The sequence below is a fragment of the Elgaria multicarinata genome, chromosome 14 (assembly GCF_023053635.1).
Source record: "Elgaria multicarinata webbii isolate HBS135686 ecotype San Diego chromosome 14, rElgMul1.1.pri, whole genome shotgun sequence".
Lineage (NCBI taxonomy): Eukaryota > Metazoa > Chordata > Lepidosauria > Squamata > Anguidae > Elgaria > Elgaria multicarinata.
In genome coordinates, this window is record NC_086184.1 from 778578 (window position 1) to 796615 (window position 18038).

Below are 18038 nucleotides of genomic sequence, written 5' to 3' on the forward strand. Positions count from 1 at the left end.
CATAAGTTTGATCGTCTTCCCTTTGCCTTTTCTTTAAATCTTCTTCTCAATATTTCTAAGCAAAACAGTCCAATCTTCAACTGCAACAAATAAACAATCTGAAATGCATCTTTGCAGTGATGTTCTACACGGGGTTAGCAAAAGTAGCCTTACATTGTTCTCTGTTCTACCAACAATTTCTCATTCTTGTAAAAGAAAACAAGGTAAAATGGTGGCAACATCTGTTTTTTCATTTCTTGTTTGGAGTTCTGTTGGCTACCTCTGTATTCTCTCATACATGACTAATAGGAAAGATACAAAACTAATAGGAAACATAACTGCAACTTCACTTATGGTTGGTTTCAGTTAACAGATGGTCTTTAAACGATCCAACATAAAAGCACACATTTTTATAAAAACTGACCCCCAAACTGCTTCATAAAGTAAAGCGGGTTTTTTAGAACTTTAAAAACTTTAAAGAAGTTACAGTATAAAAGAGGCCCTTGAGTACAAAGAACACTTATAATTTCCAACCTAAAATATCAGAGACAAAAGATTTAACAATACGATAAGTATCAGAAATAACACACAATTCCCTTTGCAGCTATATAAAAAGAGGCCAAGCTCAAAATTTAAGTACTACCATAAAATTACAGCAAACAGATCTGAAAAATTTCTCTGCCATTGCTGAGACCCACGACAGACCAGCCAAGGCCGACATTTTCCATATGTTGGCTAAACTGGTTTAAAGACGTTCTCATGCTATCGATATAGCTACCTCCGTCTGGGGTAGTAACGCGCTCCGATTCAGCCGTGATGGGCGCTTGGCGACCCTCAAAGCACTCCTCTGAGACTAAAGCTGTCACACCGCCATCAGCAGGACAACGCGGGGGCAAACACCTCAAGGCCCCGACTGTGGCAGTGAATTCCCTTTGAAACGGCCCACGGTGTTTCACCAAACATCTCAACGACCGTGCAATGCTAGAATCATCATTGGGTGCATCGTCATGACAATGTCAGACAACCAAAGTGATCATCCCAACCTAGTTTATATTCTCCAATATAAACTCTTCAGGCTCAAAGGATCTATTTCTCTGCGTTGGAAGCGGTCAGGGCCTGCTGCGTTTGTTTGCCGCTTCCTTCTACTTTTTTAAAAAATGATTCCTTTGTATCAAAAACTGGAAGATGAAAACCAGTTGCTCACGTGTAGTGCCACTGGTTTCAGTGGGAAACTCTGAAGAGAATCTTCTTGGGAGTCATGGTTTAGGATTGCAGCCAGGGACTGTATTTCCAAAACACTTATGTTGGCTAAAGGGGGCGAAGGGCTCCTCTAAACGAACGATTATTGCGTGCTGCTAGTTGGCACTCATGAAAGTTTGTGGGTACAAATATATCCACTGTATTATTTGTTTTATTTATTTAAAACATTTATATCCCCCCCTATATCAATAAGATCTCAGGGTGGCGTACAGATAAAAGCATACAGTATAAAAGCAGTAAATATACACAGCTAAAAACAAATTAAACTATAAACCAAGTTAAAACAATATATGTAATTTAAAAGCAGTAAAACTATTAAAACAGTTAAAACAATGTGCCTAGTGAATTAATCAGACATGGCACCATGTTGGGGGTGGGGGTGGGTCATTTCGAAAACGAAAGACCTTACAATCTAAATTACATGGCGCTGGCTTAACTATCTGTTCGTGGCAGCTACTCTACCTGCTGTTTGCACTGTTGTTGTTTTTTCTAACTTCCTTTTTTGGGGGAAGATATGCAAATTGGTTTTTTTGGCAGAGCAGTGCCGAGTTAGGCCTATTTTAAAAATGTCCCTGAAGAATTAAATTAAGGAATAAATTGTGGAAAACAAGAGAACCTTTGTGATGTACTGGAATTATCAATAGAAAGACAACGTTGCACCATACTTGTTATTTTCTTCCTTCTGACAGTCACCTATGATACTGTAATTAGATTTTGTTTTAAATAAAACGAACACCTATTTTTAAAAGCTTGTTTTGTGCTCCAGTTGGCTTAAACCTCAATTAATTTAGCTACGGCTCAATTACTTCCATTAATTAATCGTTCTTTAGTGTGCCCAGCAAGCACCCACAAGGCTGCTGATGCTGTGGTTGTTACTGTTGTTTCAAACGAACATTCTTCTCCCACCTACCACGAACGGAGGACAGAAATGAAAGTTATTATGGTCTGCCTAAAAATGGAGCGTCAAAACATCCACATCACAAATCATAAGAATAGTTCTTTGGCTTAAACCTGAGGATTTTATGCACTCCTAAATCAGAATTATCTGAGTTTTCTTAAGAAGGAAGGATATGATGGTTTCTCCCACCCAATTTCAAAAGTGTCATGCAAATAAAATAAAAATTAAGAGCAGAGGAATAAATAAAGCTGGCCACTAATAGAAAGCGGGAAGTGAATTTGTATCACTCAGAGAACCTGCTGCTCCAGATGCACCATCAGCATCAGCACCTGAGCAATCCATCATCACCGAGAGATGAGGGAACTGCAGAAGCACCGCCAAAGCTACGAGCCAGAGACCAACGAGCGCACGCACGCACACACACACACACACACACATTTTAAGAAGGTTATAGAACAAAAGAACTCATTTTATCACTCGGCTTTACCGCTTGAGAAAATGGCTCCTGGTGCGCTGAACTCCATGATAAATGTGCCCCCTCCAGATCTTTATTGCCCTTGTAAATCACAGGACTGACAGCAGTTAATAAGAAAGCTTTTGAGTGGTTTTGAAGTTTTGCTTTGTACAAATAAAGCCTCATATTAAGGAATTTGCTAGTCCTCAAGGTGTGGAAAAATTATTGCAGGTAAAGCCTGTTTTTCAACGGCATGTTTTCTTTTCTTACATTATTCTGGGTGGTGTGGGTGAGGGTTATGCGTTAAGAACATGGGGGTGATGGACTAAATAGCCGTTTTAATTGGCCTTTCAGATCCCAGCACAACATCTCTGTCTTACAGTCTTTGGCTTTTGTGTTTCTAAGCTTTGGGATTAGATCGGGGGTTGGGAGAGGGAGTTTCTGCATATGCAATAGAAAGGACAAAGGTTTTTATAGCTGTAATAACTGGGCAATTGTGTGCTGCATCTTTTGTAACCAAAGCAAATAGATGGTTGTGCATCTATTAAAAGTGGGAAGTCCAAATGCTAGCAAATACCAGAGAGGATCACGTTGACCGCCAGTTCACCTCCTGAATGGGACAGAAAACCATTCTAACTTATAGAAAGGAGATGCCACAAAGGAACATAGCTGCCATAATAGGACAATCCATATTCTGAATATATATTAGACAGACACCTATCGTTTCCTGCAGTGATAGCCTCATTCTGGGCTACACAGAGAACAAACGGCACCACAATTCTAAAGACATTTGCCCCAGTTCAGGGAATGCAATCAGCATGCAGAAATGGATTTCGGCATGGTAAATCCTGCCCAGCTGGGGATGACAGACCACATCTAGCAATGTGAGTAACTGCATGCATTTCACCAAATGCATCCCTATGCATTGGGCCATGTGCATTAGGCATTGTAATTCTGAGATTATAAGAAGAAAATTAATTATAGGTGTAACAGTTACTTAATATATCTAGGGCTCTCTCCCAATCTCTCTCTCTCTCTCTCTCTCTCTCTTAAATATCCCTTATTCTGTAGTGTCTCCAGTATTGATACTCAGCAAACACACACACACACACACATCAAGTGCAACACCCTAAAGATCAGATCTGGACACACAATTGAGAAATGTATGGGAAACTACCTACTCAGACATCTGCAGTGGTGGTGCTGTGGTCACACTGCTTTGTGCTAGATCAGGCCCATTCATAGATGGTGCAAAAGTTCTACTGTCAATTTCTGCATATTGCTAAGTTTTCTCACAAACAGCAGCAACCTGTGAACATGGTGGGCAACTAGGTCTCGGGATCTCTGTGAGGCCCCATGAGACTTCTCATGTGTAGAATTTATTTATTTATTGCATTTCTATACCGCCCAATAGCCAAAGCTCTTATTTTGCAGCCACAGGGCCACACCTCACCTACAGCAATCCCCTGAATAAGGCAAATTCATTTCCTGTAGAGCTTCTAAGAACCAAGGGGCCCCATTCCCTTTCAAATAGCCTCCTCTGGGGCTCATTTTTGCATCTAATCCTAAATTTCCTTCCCTCCAATTGGAACCTTGAACAGCAGAAAAGCAAAGAAGGCTACTAACAATTAGAGTCCTTGACTCTGCGAAATCTAGTCTCCCGTGCTGGTTAGAATCATAGAATTGTGGCGTTGGAAGGGACCACAAAGATCTTCTAGTCCAACCCTCTGCAATGTGAAGGAAAACCAATTAAACCACCCATGTGAGGCGGCTGTCCAGCCTCTTCGTAAAAACCTCCAAAGATGGAGAGCCCACAACCTCCGGAGTCTGTGTAACACAGAACTTACCATCAGGGTGTTTTCCCTGATATTTAATCAAAACATAAGGGAGCTGCAACTTATACCATTAATGGTTAGTGGCTAGATATTTCTTTCCGAACAGTAGAGTCCCTTGAAACGCTCACATCATAACTCGAGAACCTCTTGCCAAATTGTATATAGGTATTGATGTTTGCTGCTCTATAGTTAAATCATATCAGATGTCAATTTAATCATCTCGTTAGCTGGCTTTTATTGAGCGGCAAAGCTCACTACATACTTTTGCAATCCTTTGATTAGGCAACATATAGACTATATTTGCAGTCTTTATCTACCAACTGATTGGCTCAGGGGTACAGTTAATCTGTTCATTCATGTTCATCTTCAAGGCATTCAGGTTGGAATTCCTTGGGGCAATGCCCAATCTGCATCTTTGGGGGCATAATGTCAGTAAGCAACATTATCAGCAATATCACTAAGCAAATGGAATTTCCCATTTATTAAGCGAGAGAGTGATTGGAACAAGAAGGCCCGCATGCCATTAAAATACCATATTTTGATCATATTCTGTTAGCATTCAACAACCTGCTTATATTTTAAACGTCTTCTTAGTAAAGTCATCCACTGACTATTTTTAGTCAAATTAACTATCTTCCTCTTTAACTGAACAGTGTTTAATTAACCAATTAAAACAAATATCCCAGTTTTCTCTTTACATGTGATAGTTAAGGGTATCGAACGGAGATAACCGTTCCTCCCATGAAATTAACACAGACTAATCTTCTGTTCAAAAAGATCATTCTACGTGCAAGAAATGGCCATTCATAACATCTGCACCAAATGTCCTTCAACTAAAGGAAGCATTGATTTGTCTGATTTAAAAGCTACATTTTGAATCTGCGATTAATGAATTAATTGATTAACGTGCGGATTAGTTTGATGAATGCTTTCAGCTGCACTTCTTGCCAAAAAGGCTGATGTAAGAGCCCAGACGAGAAGCAGGGTGGTGATTGTCACATACCTAGAGCCTGGATGGCAAAGGTCAGAACAGCTTACTGGTAAAGCTGGCCCAGTGCTCCAAACTGTATATCTTTTCTGTCCCTCGGTTATTGCCTGACATGATTTAACAACTGTAATTCCTTATTTAACGATGTCAAAGGTTTTTAGGAAATTGACTGTATTTCACCAACGATATATTTCTTCTTGATTACCGAGTGGTTAAAATGATTTTAAACCAAGACAGCAAAATAAAGCAGTAATAAAATCAATAGAAGGTGCTTAAAACATTCCTTCTATTAGGTAATGGCATTTAAAATATCCGTAGCTTGTAATGGCACTTAGGATATGCCCAAAAATCAATGAGCTAAATTACTTATTGAACTAGTTAATTTGAACATTGGGTTTTATATGTATATTGATAAAACAAGCTTTCAAAGTATGGTCAAATGTCTCCCCCTGCTGGAAAGAAGCAAACATTCCACCCAGAAGAAAAATAAAATAAAATCACAGGAAGTGATAATGGTGCCATTTCTATAAATGCCACAAGAGGGCCCCTGCTTTTTTCCTACTGGGGAAAACGTCCCCCGAGGGGACGTCTTGCAACATCAGGGCCCTCGGATGCTTCCATCTATCAGGCCAGACTCTCTGTCTACCAGGCTCAACTGGTGCTCCCTTGATGTGGTGGACTGCAACTCCCAGCATTCCGTGCAAACGTGGCCACTGGGGGGGCACAACGTGGGGGGAGGCTGAGCTAGCCCAATGTGGCCTCCTCTGGCTGGCAGTGGCCTCCAGGGTCTCAGGCAGAGAACGGTCTTCTCCTCCCTTGCTAATGGGGAAAAGGCCAAGGATTGGGCCTTTTGTACGCAAAGCAGGCAATCTCCGTCCTTCCATGGGAGGAGCCCTCCTGGAAGGAATCCGGGAAAGGCCCAGGAGCGATCACGGGCAGAAATCTGGGATCCCACTCCTGCATCTCCCTTGAAAAATTCATATGAATTTATTGTTTAAGGATTTGTATCCTGCCTGTCAAAACCTGTCCCAGGGTGGCTTAAAGAACAGGATGAAAGCAGTATTATAATAGTAAAATCCAATAAAAACAAATGTCAACACCTGAAACAGCAATGGCAGACCAGCGTAAAAACCAACATCAGAGAAAAATAAAACCAGTGTTTGTCTGGTGCAGAAATGACAGCAAAGTAGGCCCCAGGCGAGAGCATTCCCTAGGCACAGATCGCTCCGGCATAGGCTCCATTCAGGTGCGATGTCCTGCTCCCCTTTGCCTTCTCCTGTTCCCTCATTTCACTCACAGTTGCCATGACACTGAAATGGATAAACTATGCTTGGCAGTGCTAAGCTAGTTAGGAACATCTGGTGCTGCTTTATGCCTGGTCAGACCATTAGGCCACCCTGCCTGGTGTTTTCTAGTCTGACAGTGGCCCTCTTGGTTCTTGGAAAAGCTGTCCTGTCACCTCTGCCCAGTCCTTGCATACAGCAGGAGATGGCCAGCCATGCCCAGGCCCCTCCTTATAGGGGCAGGAGCAGGGGGAACTGCAGAGCTTCTGACCTCCGACGCTCCTGCCCCAGTGCCGGCGGTCTCTACCCTGGTTGCCTGGGCTCCTGGATGGATCTTGAAACCATGGCCAGCAAACCCACTTCAAGCCATGATTTGGAGGCAAGGCCCTGGCCAGTTTGCCATTTCAACCGTGACACCCGATTATATTTAGCAAAGGTGAAGTTGGAAGGAATTTACACACCTGCAAGGGCGCTCCCGATTTCCAAACCAAGATTTGATGTTATGTCTGAACGGAGCCAAAATGCTTTTTGTGCAGGAACCATGCCAGAAGCACTGAATGAGTCTGTGAATACACAAAACAAAACAAAAATCTTCTACCATGTGGTAAATCGGTTGGACTTGATCCTCCAGTAAAAAGTACTGAAAGCTAAAAAAGAAAATGAATTAAGTGCTTTGAGAATTACCTCCAACAACCCACTCTCCAACAGTATTTGAGTGTGGGCCCTGGAGTGATAACCTCAGTTCCCATCAGGTTAGCAAGTTTTCTCTGTCTCTTATGAAGAATAATCTCTGACCAGAAATCCAAATCACAAAAGGTCAACTGCTTCCCTTAAGAGACTGAAATCGATCCAAATAAGAACTTATATTGCAAGCTCATATTGCAGGGTCTTATGGGGGAAATACTACTGTCAAAGGCCACTTTTCGCTGTGGAATCTATGGTGCTGCATCATTAGCTTAAGAATTTTTTTTAGAAATTAGTATCAAAAGTCCAGACTGCAGGCATTTCTGCAAGCAAACTTTAGTTTTCTCTTTGGGGGCTTTTGTGGGTGGAAGCAGGTATAGGAGAAACAGCATCTGTAAGACCAAGAATGGAGTCACTCACAAGAAACCTTTAGAGGCATCTCTCCAGCAGGCTGGTGGTACCTCCTCACTGGCACCTCGGCAGGCAAAGATGTTTTTATCCAGACAAGCTTTTAACTTCTTAGCAATTTTCTGCTTGTAATCAATCATGAAACTGCTCTGTTTTACTGCTTTTGTTGTATTGTTTTTAAGGTATTTATTGTTTTATACTGTTTTAAATTGGTTTTTATATTGTATGCATTTTTATGTAAACTGCTTGGAGACTCTGGGATGTCCAGCAGTTAAGAAGCAGCTTAAATAAATAAAATAAATTTAGGCAGAGGCTGCAAAGTACATTCTGGATGGACTACTTGGTAGTGGCATGGGCTTCCTCCCTCAGGAGGAGGTTGAATCCAGGACACTTTGCAAAAAATGTCGCCATTCATCCATTTATTTATTCTACTTCTATGCCATTTATTCTACTTCTGTGCCACTAAGCAGTTCACATTAAAATGCATATATAAAAACAAAATAATAATCTATACATTACAGCAAAGACAACAATAAAACAGGGTAGTGTCACAGACCCTTACAGGTCAGAGAAAGGTTTTCAAGAGGCATTTGAAGCTGGCCATCATCCCACACGTGGGAGAGTGTACCAAGAGGGCAGGAGCCACTACCGATAAGGCCCGCTCATGTTACCTGGCAACATTCTATTGGTCGCAGGATGACCCATAAGGCCGCCTCTGAAGATCTCAAGGGTTAACTGGGCGTATGTAGGGGAAGGTGGTCCACTAGGTAGTCCAGTTCCAAGTTATTTAGGGCTTTGTATGTCAACCTTGTACAGAACCTTGAACAGAACCTTGAACGTAGCTAAGTAGCTAATAATACCATTTTTTAAAACACAGGTGTTAGTGAGGTGTTCCAATGAGCATCCTAGCTGCTGTGTTCTGCACTTAGGTATAGCTTTAAACCAGGTGCAAGGCCAGCCCCACATAGAACACATTACAGTAGACCCAAACTTGAGAGTCTTCATGGTGAATGAATCATAAAGAGTATCTTTTCTTATAACAACAGTTTCTTATAACCATTCAAGGGGACAGAGAAGGCTTTGAAGCTACAGCAAGGGATCCTAATATTTTTCTAGCTTGAAAGAACTAAATGAATTTATCTGGATATCTTCTATTGACTATAGTTGTCCGTGCATATCAAGAACACACTTTCCATGGGATTAATTAATGGATATTCTAAATCACTGAGCTAGAAAACAAGCAGGTACTTTTTTGGGGGAAATGATGAAAAGTTAGGTAATTCTACAACACTGTCTTTCCTCAGAAGTATCATTAGCCTGAGAAATTGCAAAGTTAAGTTAGAAGTAGAGATTTGGGCTTGTGCCTGGGAAATCTGGGTTCAAAATAGATCTCACTGCGTGTGACCTTGTACAAGCCACCATTCCTCAATCTCAGTTCTAAATCTGTCAAAGAGGAGTATTTTATTTGCAAACCACCATGTAAAGTAGAACTTTTATATAAGTGTTACAATAGCAACCTGAATAGTTTTGCAGCGTCTAAGGAAATGGTTTGCAGAAGTCACAGCGGATTCCTTTCTGTGCTCTGAGTGATTCGCCTCAATGTTGTGCTCAATTGCAGCAGTCTCAAAGTGACCCATAGCCCCCCTCTCACCCCCACCCCCGGATGTGTCTGGCACCCAGCACAGGCCCTCCTGTGGGTGGAGGCAAAGAAGGGTCATGATCCGCCACTTCATGCCTTCACATTCAAACTGTGGCCTTACTCCTGGACATGGGGGAGTTAATGTTGTTTTCAAAAATGTAACATTGTCTTTGGTTGCGATTTCAGCGTGAGTTTCTACAACTGCTGTGTTGTCCAGGGCTCGTGTGGTTCGGGAGGCAGAAAATGAAATAACGTTTAAACGCCTCGTAAAAACATCTTTTTAAACAAACCTTCCCTGGACTGTAATTTATTCTGGTTTTATGTGATTTTAAAAGTTTTAAATTGGGTTTTATGGTTTTAGTTGTAAACTGCCCAGAGAGCCTAGTCTGTTGGGCAGTAGAAATATATAATAAATAAATAAAATTAAGAACACAGGAAGACCCGCGCTGAATCCGGCCAAGGTGTATGAAGTCTCTGTTCCTACAGTGGCCAAACAGCTGTCTGTGGAAAAACCCACAGCTGGAGCTCCTGAAGATGTGTGTTTTCTGGCTGGGGATCGAAGTCAATCCTTTTTTGGAGGACAAAAAAAGTATTTTTGAATCTGAGGAACATATTCAAGAAATCCTCCTCTTTCCCCACCCATAAGCATTGCGATGTCATTGTGATATTCTGACTCCGGTGAAGCATTTCCGAAACAGGTGAGGGAAAGCCGGAGGCCTGCAATGGCTCAGTTATCCCAAACTATTTCTGCTCATTGCTCAGTTATTGCAAACTATTCAGTTATCATTCAACTTTGTTTAGTTTCTTGCAAACTATTTCATGCCCAGTTTTTATAAACATCTTGTCCAGTTTCTGTAAACTATTATTGTACTTTTACACTTGATATGTGATAAGGCACAAATAATATGTTACATAAAATGTTTGTTTACCTAAGTTCTTTTGATATTGTTTAATATTCTGGCGGTTGTGTGCTGTTTAGCATTATTCTATTTTGGCAATTCCAACTGCTGCCTTCCTCTTGTTTAATCTAGGGTGGCCATATGGAAAGGAGGACAGGGCTCTTGTATCTTTAACAGTTGCCTAGAAAAGGGAATTTCAGCAGGTGTCATTGGTATATATAGGGAACCTGGTGAAATTCCCTCTTCATCACAGCAGTTAAAGCTGCAGGAGCTATACTAGAGTGACCAGATTTAAAAGAGGGCAGGGCACCTGCAGCTTTAACTGTTGTGATGAAGAGGGAATTTCACCAGGTTCTTCATATATACAATTGACCCCTGCCGAAATTCCTTTTCAATACAACTGTTAAAGATACAGGAGCCCTGTCCTCCTTTCCACAGGGTCACCCTATTTAATCGTGATTTGAGGCAGCAAATAGCCAGCAGGCCTAGCAGGCTCTGAGGGCCTTCGCCTCCTGGCATTTGTCCCTGTGGGACCCCCGCTATTTGCCATTGATTCTGTTCTTTAACCGGTGGGTTGCTGACCCGCAAGAGGACCCCTTCTCTCTCCCCTTATTCCACTGACAGCTAGGTTTGCTCAGGAGTCTTTCGCGAGGGGCTTTTTTCCCTTCCTCCCTCCCAGTCCCCTTTCCTTTTGTGTCGTGTTTTTTAGACAGTAAGCCTGTGGGCAGGGACTGTCTTGAGAAATGTTTTTGTAAGCCGCCTTGAGAGCCTTTTCGGCTAAAAGGCGGGACAGAAGCGCTAAAATGAATAAATATCCATAAATGGACCGTGCCCACCGCACCTGCCCTCTCGCCTACGCGTCTCTCGACCCTCTCAAAGGACTCCAGGAGGTGGGCTGGCGGGAGAGCGGGACGGGACTGGCCTCGGCGGAGGCCGCGTTGGTCCAACCAAGGGACGAGCAAGCAGGCCTGGGCGGCGGCGGCGGTGGCAGCGGCAACAGCGCCAGGGTGGCCTCGCAGGCCGAGCGCTCCGGCGGGCCCGCCTGAGGAGGAAGACCAGGCCGCCCAAGATGGCGCCCTTCCCCTCGCCCTCCTCAAGATGGCGCCCGCGCCGCCAGCACGACCTTCCCCAGATGGCGGACGGGCCGGGCCCAGACGCGCCTCCGCCCACAGCGCCGCGCGCTCCTCCCTCCCCGCGCGCAAGATGGCGCCGCCGGCCCGCCCCGCCCACTGGGATAGGCGGCGCAGTGCATGCCGGGACGGAGAGGAGCGCAGGCTAGGACGACGACCGGGAACGGGGCCGCCGCACGAAGAAGCCGCCGCCGCCGCCGCCGCCGCCGCCGCCGCCGAGCCCAGAGCGCCGCCCTCCCTCCCTCGCTCCCTCCGTCGCCGCCATGCCGGAGCTGGCCGTGGAGCGCGTGGTGGTTCACCCGCTGGTGCTGCTCAGCGTGGTGGACCACTTCAACCGGTGAGGAGGCGCCGCTGAGTCACGGCCGGCGCAGGCCCGCGCTGCCCCCCCCACCACCACCACCCGGGCCTGGGGTGGGGGGCGCTCTGCACATGGGCAGGGGCAGCGGTTGCCGAGGAAATCAGGCGGCGGCAGGAGGGCCTGCGAGGCCCGCGGAGTCAAAGCGGCCCCCGCGCCCGGGGGGGGGGAGGAGGTGGTGGTGGTGGTGGTAGTTCTTAGGACTACAGCTCCCATCGGCCCCAGCCCACAGGGCTCCTGGGTGTTGTCATCCAAAACATCTGGAGGGCCCAGGGCGGGGGAGGGCGGGGGTTCCCTTCGCCCTCCGGGAGCCCCGGGATGCCGCTCCAGCCGCAGCGCCCAGTGAGAGCCGGCTGCTTGCTGCCTTGGCTGAGGCTGCCTGTCCCGCTCCGCGCCGGAGCCCCTGCCACAAGGCCGCGAGGGAGGGCAGGGGGGCAGGCCCCAACCCGGAGCCCGCCGGACTGCAACCCCCATCATCCCCAGCCATTGGCCACACTACAGTCCCACGCAGCCCCCAGGCGAGGTGGGCCTCTTCACCAGCTACCTTGGGAGGCGAGGGAAGGTCTTCTTTCATTGATGAACCTGCCGCTTGACTGCTGCCTCCTGGACATTTTTAACGTTTTGAGATTTCCGAAGTTGTGTTTATTGTCTCAGCTGCTACTTTACAGCTGTTTTGGGGAGCTGCCAGTTGGGTGGCGTATTATTTAGTTATTTATTACATTTATAAACCGCCCCATCGCTGAAGCTCTCTGGGCGGTTTATAAATTTAATGAGTCAACCAACCAACTAGCTGATGGTTTGACTTGGTAGAGAAGGCTGGACATGAGTCAGCAGAGTGCAAAAGAGGCGGATGCAGTTTTAGGTTGCATCAACGCAGGTGGAGTTTCCAAATCCCAGGATGTCATGGCTCCACTCTGCTCCGCGCTGGTCAGACCTCACCTCAAGTACTGTGTGCAGTTCTGGACACCACAAATGAAGGAGGATTCGGATAAACTGGGCCGGGTTCGAAGAAGGGCAGCAAAGATTACTGGGGACCGGAATCTAAGTCCTAAGGGGGAAAGATGGAAGGCACGGGGGCCTGTTGAGCCCTGAGGAGAATATGATGATAGCATTTTTAAAGTCTCTAAAAGGTTATCTCATGGAAGAGGGCTGCAAGCCCTCTCCATCGTCCAAGGCCGTAGGGCACAAAATAATGGGCTTAGCTACGGGAGGGAAGATTTCATTTGAACATCAGGAAAGACTCTAATGGTCAGGGCAGTCCGAAAATGGAACCGACTGCATTGAGCAGGGCAGGTGTGGGTGGAGGACGGGACTCGATAGCCAGAATGGTCACTTTAACGCAGCATCCTAAGCGCCCGAGCCTCCTCTCTGGGCCTCCAGATGCCTTCCGAAAAAGACGCGCCTGCCAAGGCCAGCTTTCTCCTTCCCGAAGGCCACCAGGACTCGTGCTGGAACAGTCCTCACACTTTGGCCACCTGCTTCCTCCCCTCCTCTACCCCCAATGTAGAGGCCTCAGATTCTGTCTGGAGTTGAGTTGACAGGTGTGTTGTTGTTTTTTATGCTGAGCATCAAATTGTAAACCGCCCAGAGAGCTTCGGTTGTGGGGCGGTTTATAAATGTAATAAATAAATAAAATAAGTATAAATGTGTCTCATCCTTCTCTTGATCTCATCCTTCCGATTTAGGATAGGAAAAGTTGGGAACCAGAAGCGCGTGGTGGGCGTCCTCTTGGGTTCGTGGCAGAAGAAGATTTTGGATGTTTCCAACAGCTTTGCAGGTAAAAGGGGGCTCTGAGATCTCAACGGCTGCCTTGCAAACCCGACGCGAGAAACACTGTCCTACCCACTTGGCTTTTTTGTGAACTGCCCAGAGAATTTAGGATAATGAGCAGTATAAAAGTGTAATAAATGAATACATAAATATTTCTTTCATGATGTAAACCGTCCTGAGGGCATTTGTCTGTTGGGTGGAATATCCATTTAATAAGTAAATAAATGAATGAATGAATTGTCATCAGACCTGACAAGTGTCTTGATAACCAGACCTTTCTGGGTTATTGCTTTGCAAAGCGGAACTGTGGGCCGCTCGGAGTCCTCCGGCAGTTCGGAAGCCAGCCTCGGCGCTCCAGGGGACGCCTTCTCTCATTTAACTTTACTTTAAGTGTGATTCTGGAGGCCCCCTGTGATCTGTAGTAGTCGTTGATGTGGTGGCTCACAACAACGGGAGTGTGCCAATTACTGCTGTCAGTTCTGCAATAGGAACCCACCCACCCCACTGCCTCTGTGGGAGAGCACCGGTTCTGCCTGCTGGTGCAAACCTCCCACTGATGGGAAACCCTCCGGCCTGAGTGCCTGGAGGCTCACGGGGAGCCAGAATCGGCCGCGCTGGGCCGATGGAGCACCACTGGGCTGACTGGGAACACGGCCGCTTCCTCTGTTCATGCTGCCTCTGCCATGGCGAGACTGCAGCCGCTTAGACCCATTCCAGGCGTCTTGCCACACGGATGCCGTTTGGTCATTTTCATCGTTTCGGGGCTGGGCATTTGTGCTGTGGAATAATGAATTCCCTTCCCTCTTTTTTCCCCACAGTCCCCTTTGATGAAGATGATAAAGACGACTCTGTATGGTTTTTAGATCATGACTATCTGGAGAACATGTATGGGATGTTCAAGAAGGTCAATGGTAAGCAATGCTGGGCTTGCCAGAGGTGCCGGCCACAGCTGGATCCGTCCCTTTGGAAAGCCAAACGGTGTGCTTGGAATAACTTTGCTCCGACTCCAGGCAGGTGCTTAGCTAGCGAGGCCGTCCATCAATGGATTGAGTTGGAGATACTAGGAGTTTTCCTAGGAGGAAAACAGCTGTGGTAGGGAGAAAACCAACGCGCTGGTGACCCTCCCCCTTGTCACCCTAAAACATCTGATTCCTCAGATCTCCTCATGTGTTGACTTTGCTCCAGCAAAACAACAAACAAACATTTTAGACTACATGCTATTCCATGGAGGTGGTAGCGTATAGCCATCACGACCTTTGATAGCCTCATCCTTCACGCACGCCTCTGCATACCATCCGCTGGGCGACAAGGACAGGGCCTCTCACGTTCTGCTCCCCTTTGGGGCGTCTGGTTGGCTGCTGCAGGAAGCAGGATGCTGAACGGTCAAGCCTTTGGTATGACCCAGCAGGGCCCTTCCAATACGCTCCTAAGGATCAGGGTTCTGCCACATCTCTGAGTAATTATTTATGTGTAATGTTTTTATCCCTCACCTCGGCCAAAAGGGCTCCCAGAGTGGCTTACAGTTAACCAGTGAAGGAGACCGTCCCTGCCCTCAGGCTGACATTCTAGAAAGTCCTCTTAAAAAAACGACACACAAGGAAAAGGGGATGAATGTGCTCTTCCTGCTCGTGAGTTGCGCGTCCCCTGCCGCTTGTGCTCGTGTTGTGCACTTTGCCAACCGTCGGGGCGCTGTTCTCTGTACCTGTCAGGAAATGTATTTAGAAGCTGATGCAAAACTCCATTGAATCTAATATATTAGCCATGTCAAATGCCAGTGATGGGCTCAGAGTCCGAGAAAGGCTGCGCAGTGGATCCCTTTTGCTGTTGTGCCTGGAAGAATGCCTTCCTGAGGACGCCCCGATGGATGCCTTATTAGCAGATGCCCTCCTGCAAAGGCCCCCGTCCTGTGAGGCACCGGAGGAATCTGGGCTTATTCGGGCTTTTGCTTTCTGTGTCTTCTTCCCTAGCCAGAGAAAGAATTGTGGGATGGTACCACACAGGCCCCAAGCTGCACAAGAACGACATTGCCATCAACGAGCTCATGAAGAGATACTGCTCAAACTCGGTAAGGGCCCATCTCAGGGCGCACAGACCCCTCCGGGCCAAGGGCGCTTCGCTCGTTGCAGCTGCCGGAAACCGTGGTTTGAAGCTGTGCGTGATGGCAGGACTAGGGAATGGCAGGAGCGCGGTCTGCGCGATGGCGAGCGACAGGTGCCTCCTCCTCCTCCTCCTCCGCTTGAGAGGGCCGGGAGCGCATTTCCCAGGAAGAGTCCCCCCCCCCCGCTCCATTGGAGGAGGAGGAGGAGGAGGAGGAGGGGTTTTCCGCTGACAGGTGCTCATAGGTTTATTTCCAAACAGGTTCTGGTAATTATTGATGTGAAGCCGAAGGACCTGGGGCTGCCCACCGAAGCCTACATCTCTGTGGAGGAAGTTCATGATGTGAGTACCTGGGGGGGGGGGGGGATGGGGGGTTCATACATGTCAAGCTGCTTTTCCCCTCTTCCATTCCAGGGTCAGCCAAAGGGCCTATCTTTGGGGTTGCCAAAGCGCCAGCTTTACACTGAGGCAGGCCAGTAGCAGGCCTTCCTCAGCCCGCATCTTTGCAAGCAGCACTCAGTAGAGCTCCCCCAAAAGGAGGTCTGCTTAAGGTGTGATAACTTGCTACTGTTGAGCATGAATTCTGCTCCTGCTTCCTTCTGGGGGGGAAGTTAAGGTTCGTGCCTCCCTTCCGCTGGTCTGGTGCCGGTCTGGTGTGCAGCAGCTCTCAGCTGGTTGGCCTGTAGCAAATGCAGCTTCCAGGGCTTTTTAACCCCTCCCCTCCGCACCCCCCTCCTGCCCAGAAGTACATGGATGGTGACCGCGTGGTTTTGCTCCCCGCAGGACGGGACGCCGACTTCCAAGACCTTTGAACATGTGACCAGTGAAATAGGAGCCGAGGAAGCAGAGGAGGTTGGGGTGGAGCACTTGCTACGGTAAGGCGTCGCTCGGCTGCCTGCCTGCCGCTTGGGGTCTTTCCGCTTGCGCTTGGCTGTGTATCTCGTCCCTCAAGGCAGGTTGTCAGCGGCTCCCTTCTTGGCAGGGGAGAAAGGGATGCCAGGTGCCCGGGATGCCAGCGGTCTCCAGCTTGGAGGCATCTGTGTCAAAGCCAACGGGCCGTTTCTTTTGGGGTCGAGTTCCTCCATCGGGATTTAACCTAACCGTCCCCCCTCTGGTAGAGCTGCTCCCCTGGCTTGGTTGGGCCTCGGAGGCGATTTGTCCCGTAAAGGGGTGGGACCTCGTCCTTGACTTCGTTGGGCCGGAAGAGGCTGCCGGTGCAGCCAGTAGAAATGTCCGGCCCTGGCGCTCCGAATGCAGTAAAGAAATCCCCCCTTATTGTGTCTTCTGTGCTGACTCTTCCCCTCTTCCCTCCTGGCTGTTCCAGCGATATTAAAGACACCACGGTGGGCACGCTTTCCCAGCGCATCACAAACCAGGTGCACGGCTTGAAGGGACTCAACTCCAAGCTCCTAGACATCAAGAGCTACCTGGAGAGAGTGGCCCTGGGCAAGCTGCCCATCAACCACCAGATCATCTACCAGCTGCAGGACGTCTTCAACTTGCTGCCGGACGTCAACTTGCAGGAGTTTGTCAAGGCCTTCTACCTAAAGACCAACGACCAGATGGTGGTGGTCTACTTGGCTTCGCTCATCCGCTCGGTGGTCGCCCTCCACAACCTCATCAACAACAAGATTGCCAACAGAGATGCAGAGAAGAAGGAGGGGCAGGAGAAAGAGGAGAGCAAGAAGGAGAGGAAAGACGAGAAAGAAAAAGACAAGGAGAAAAGCGACACCAAGAAAGAGGAGAAGAAGGAGAAGAAGTAGTCGAGGAGTCGGGTTTTGGATTTGTAAATTAAAATCTTGTGAACTGGTGCCGGAGGTTCTTTCTGAGTGGAGGCTGGAGGGGTACCTGGAGCGGCCTTTGGGCTGGATAGAAAGGGGGCCCTGCTGTGGGGCCTCCCCATAAGTGGACCGTTCATCCTGGGCGAGGCAGGAAGCGTCACTCAGTGGGGAGGGAGCCCTCTTGGTCCCAGGATGGGAGAGAGGAGACGGAAACACGTTCTGGCGTAATGCCTGCCACGCTGGTCCTGTCTAGGGGACAGAAGCTTGGTATTGTTCCCTTGAAATATTTGAAAGCAACACACACACACACACACACACGCCCATGAAACTGGGAGTGTCCACCAGACACCCGTTGGGAGCTGTCAGTGCCACAAGGGTGAGCCCTGTGTTGGTGCTGCCGCCTTGGTCTTGGTGTGTCTGGTGGCACCAAAGGCAGAGAAGAGGGCAGCGCCGGTTCCCGCTGGGTTGTGAGGTGCAGCGAGATGCAAAGTCTGCCGATAGAAAACCCAAAGGGCAGGTGTGCGTCTCATTCCGGGTCAGGACTTTGGCTTCCTTTGCAGGGTGCGTGTAATGAAGAT

At 47.6% G+C, this 18038-nt stretch overlaps 1 protein-coding gene across 1 annotated transcript; it reads left to right on the top strand.

Moving 5' to 3' along the window:
* The first annotated feature begins 11672 nt into the window (after nt 1-11672).
* Nucleotides 11673-17490, top strand: PSMD7 (proteasome 26S subunit, non-ATPase 7). The gene is made up of 7 exons (XM_063141458.1): nt 11673-11794; nt 13498-13589; nt 14401-14493; nt 15550-15647; nt 15941-16021; nt 16463-16554; nt 17004-17490. The coding sequence occupies exons 1-7, from the start codon at nt 11721-11723 to the stop codon at nt 17440-17442; spliced, it is 969 nt and encodes a 322-aa protein (XP_062997528.1). The 5' UTR covers nt 11673-11720; the 3' UTR covers nt 17443-17490.
* The last annotated feature ends 548 nt before the right edge of the window (nt 17491-18038 follow it).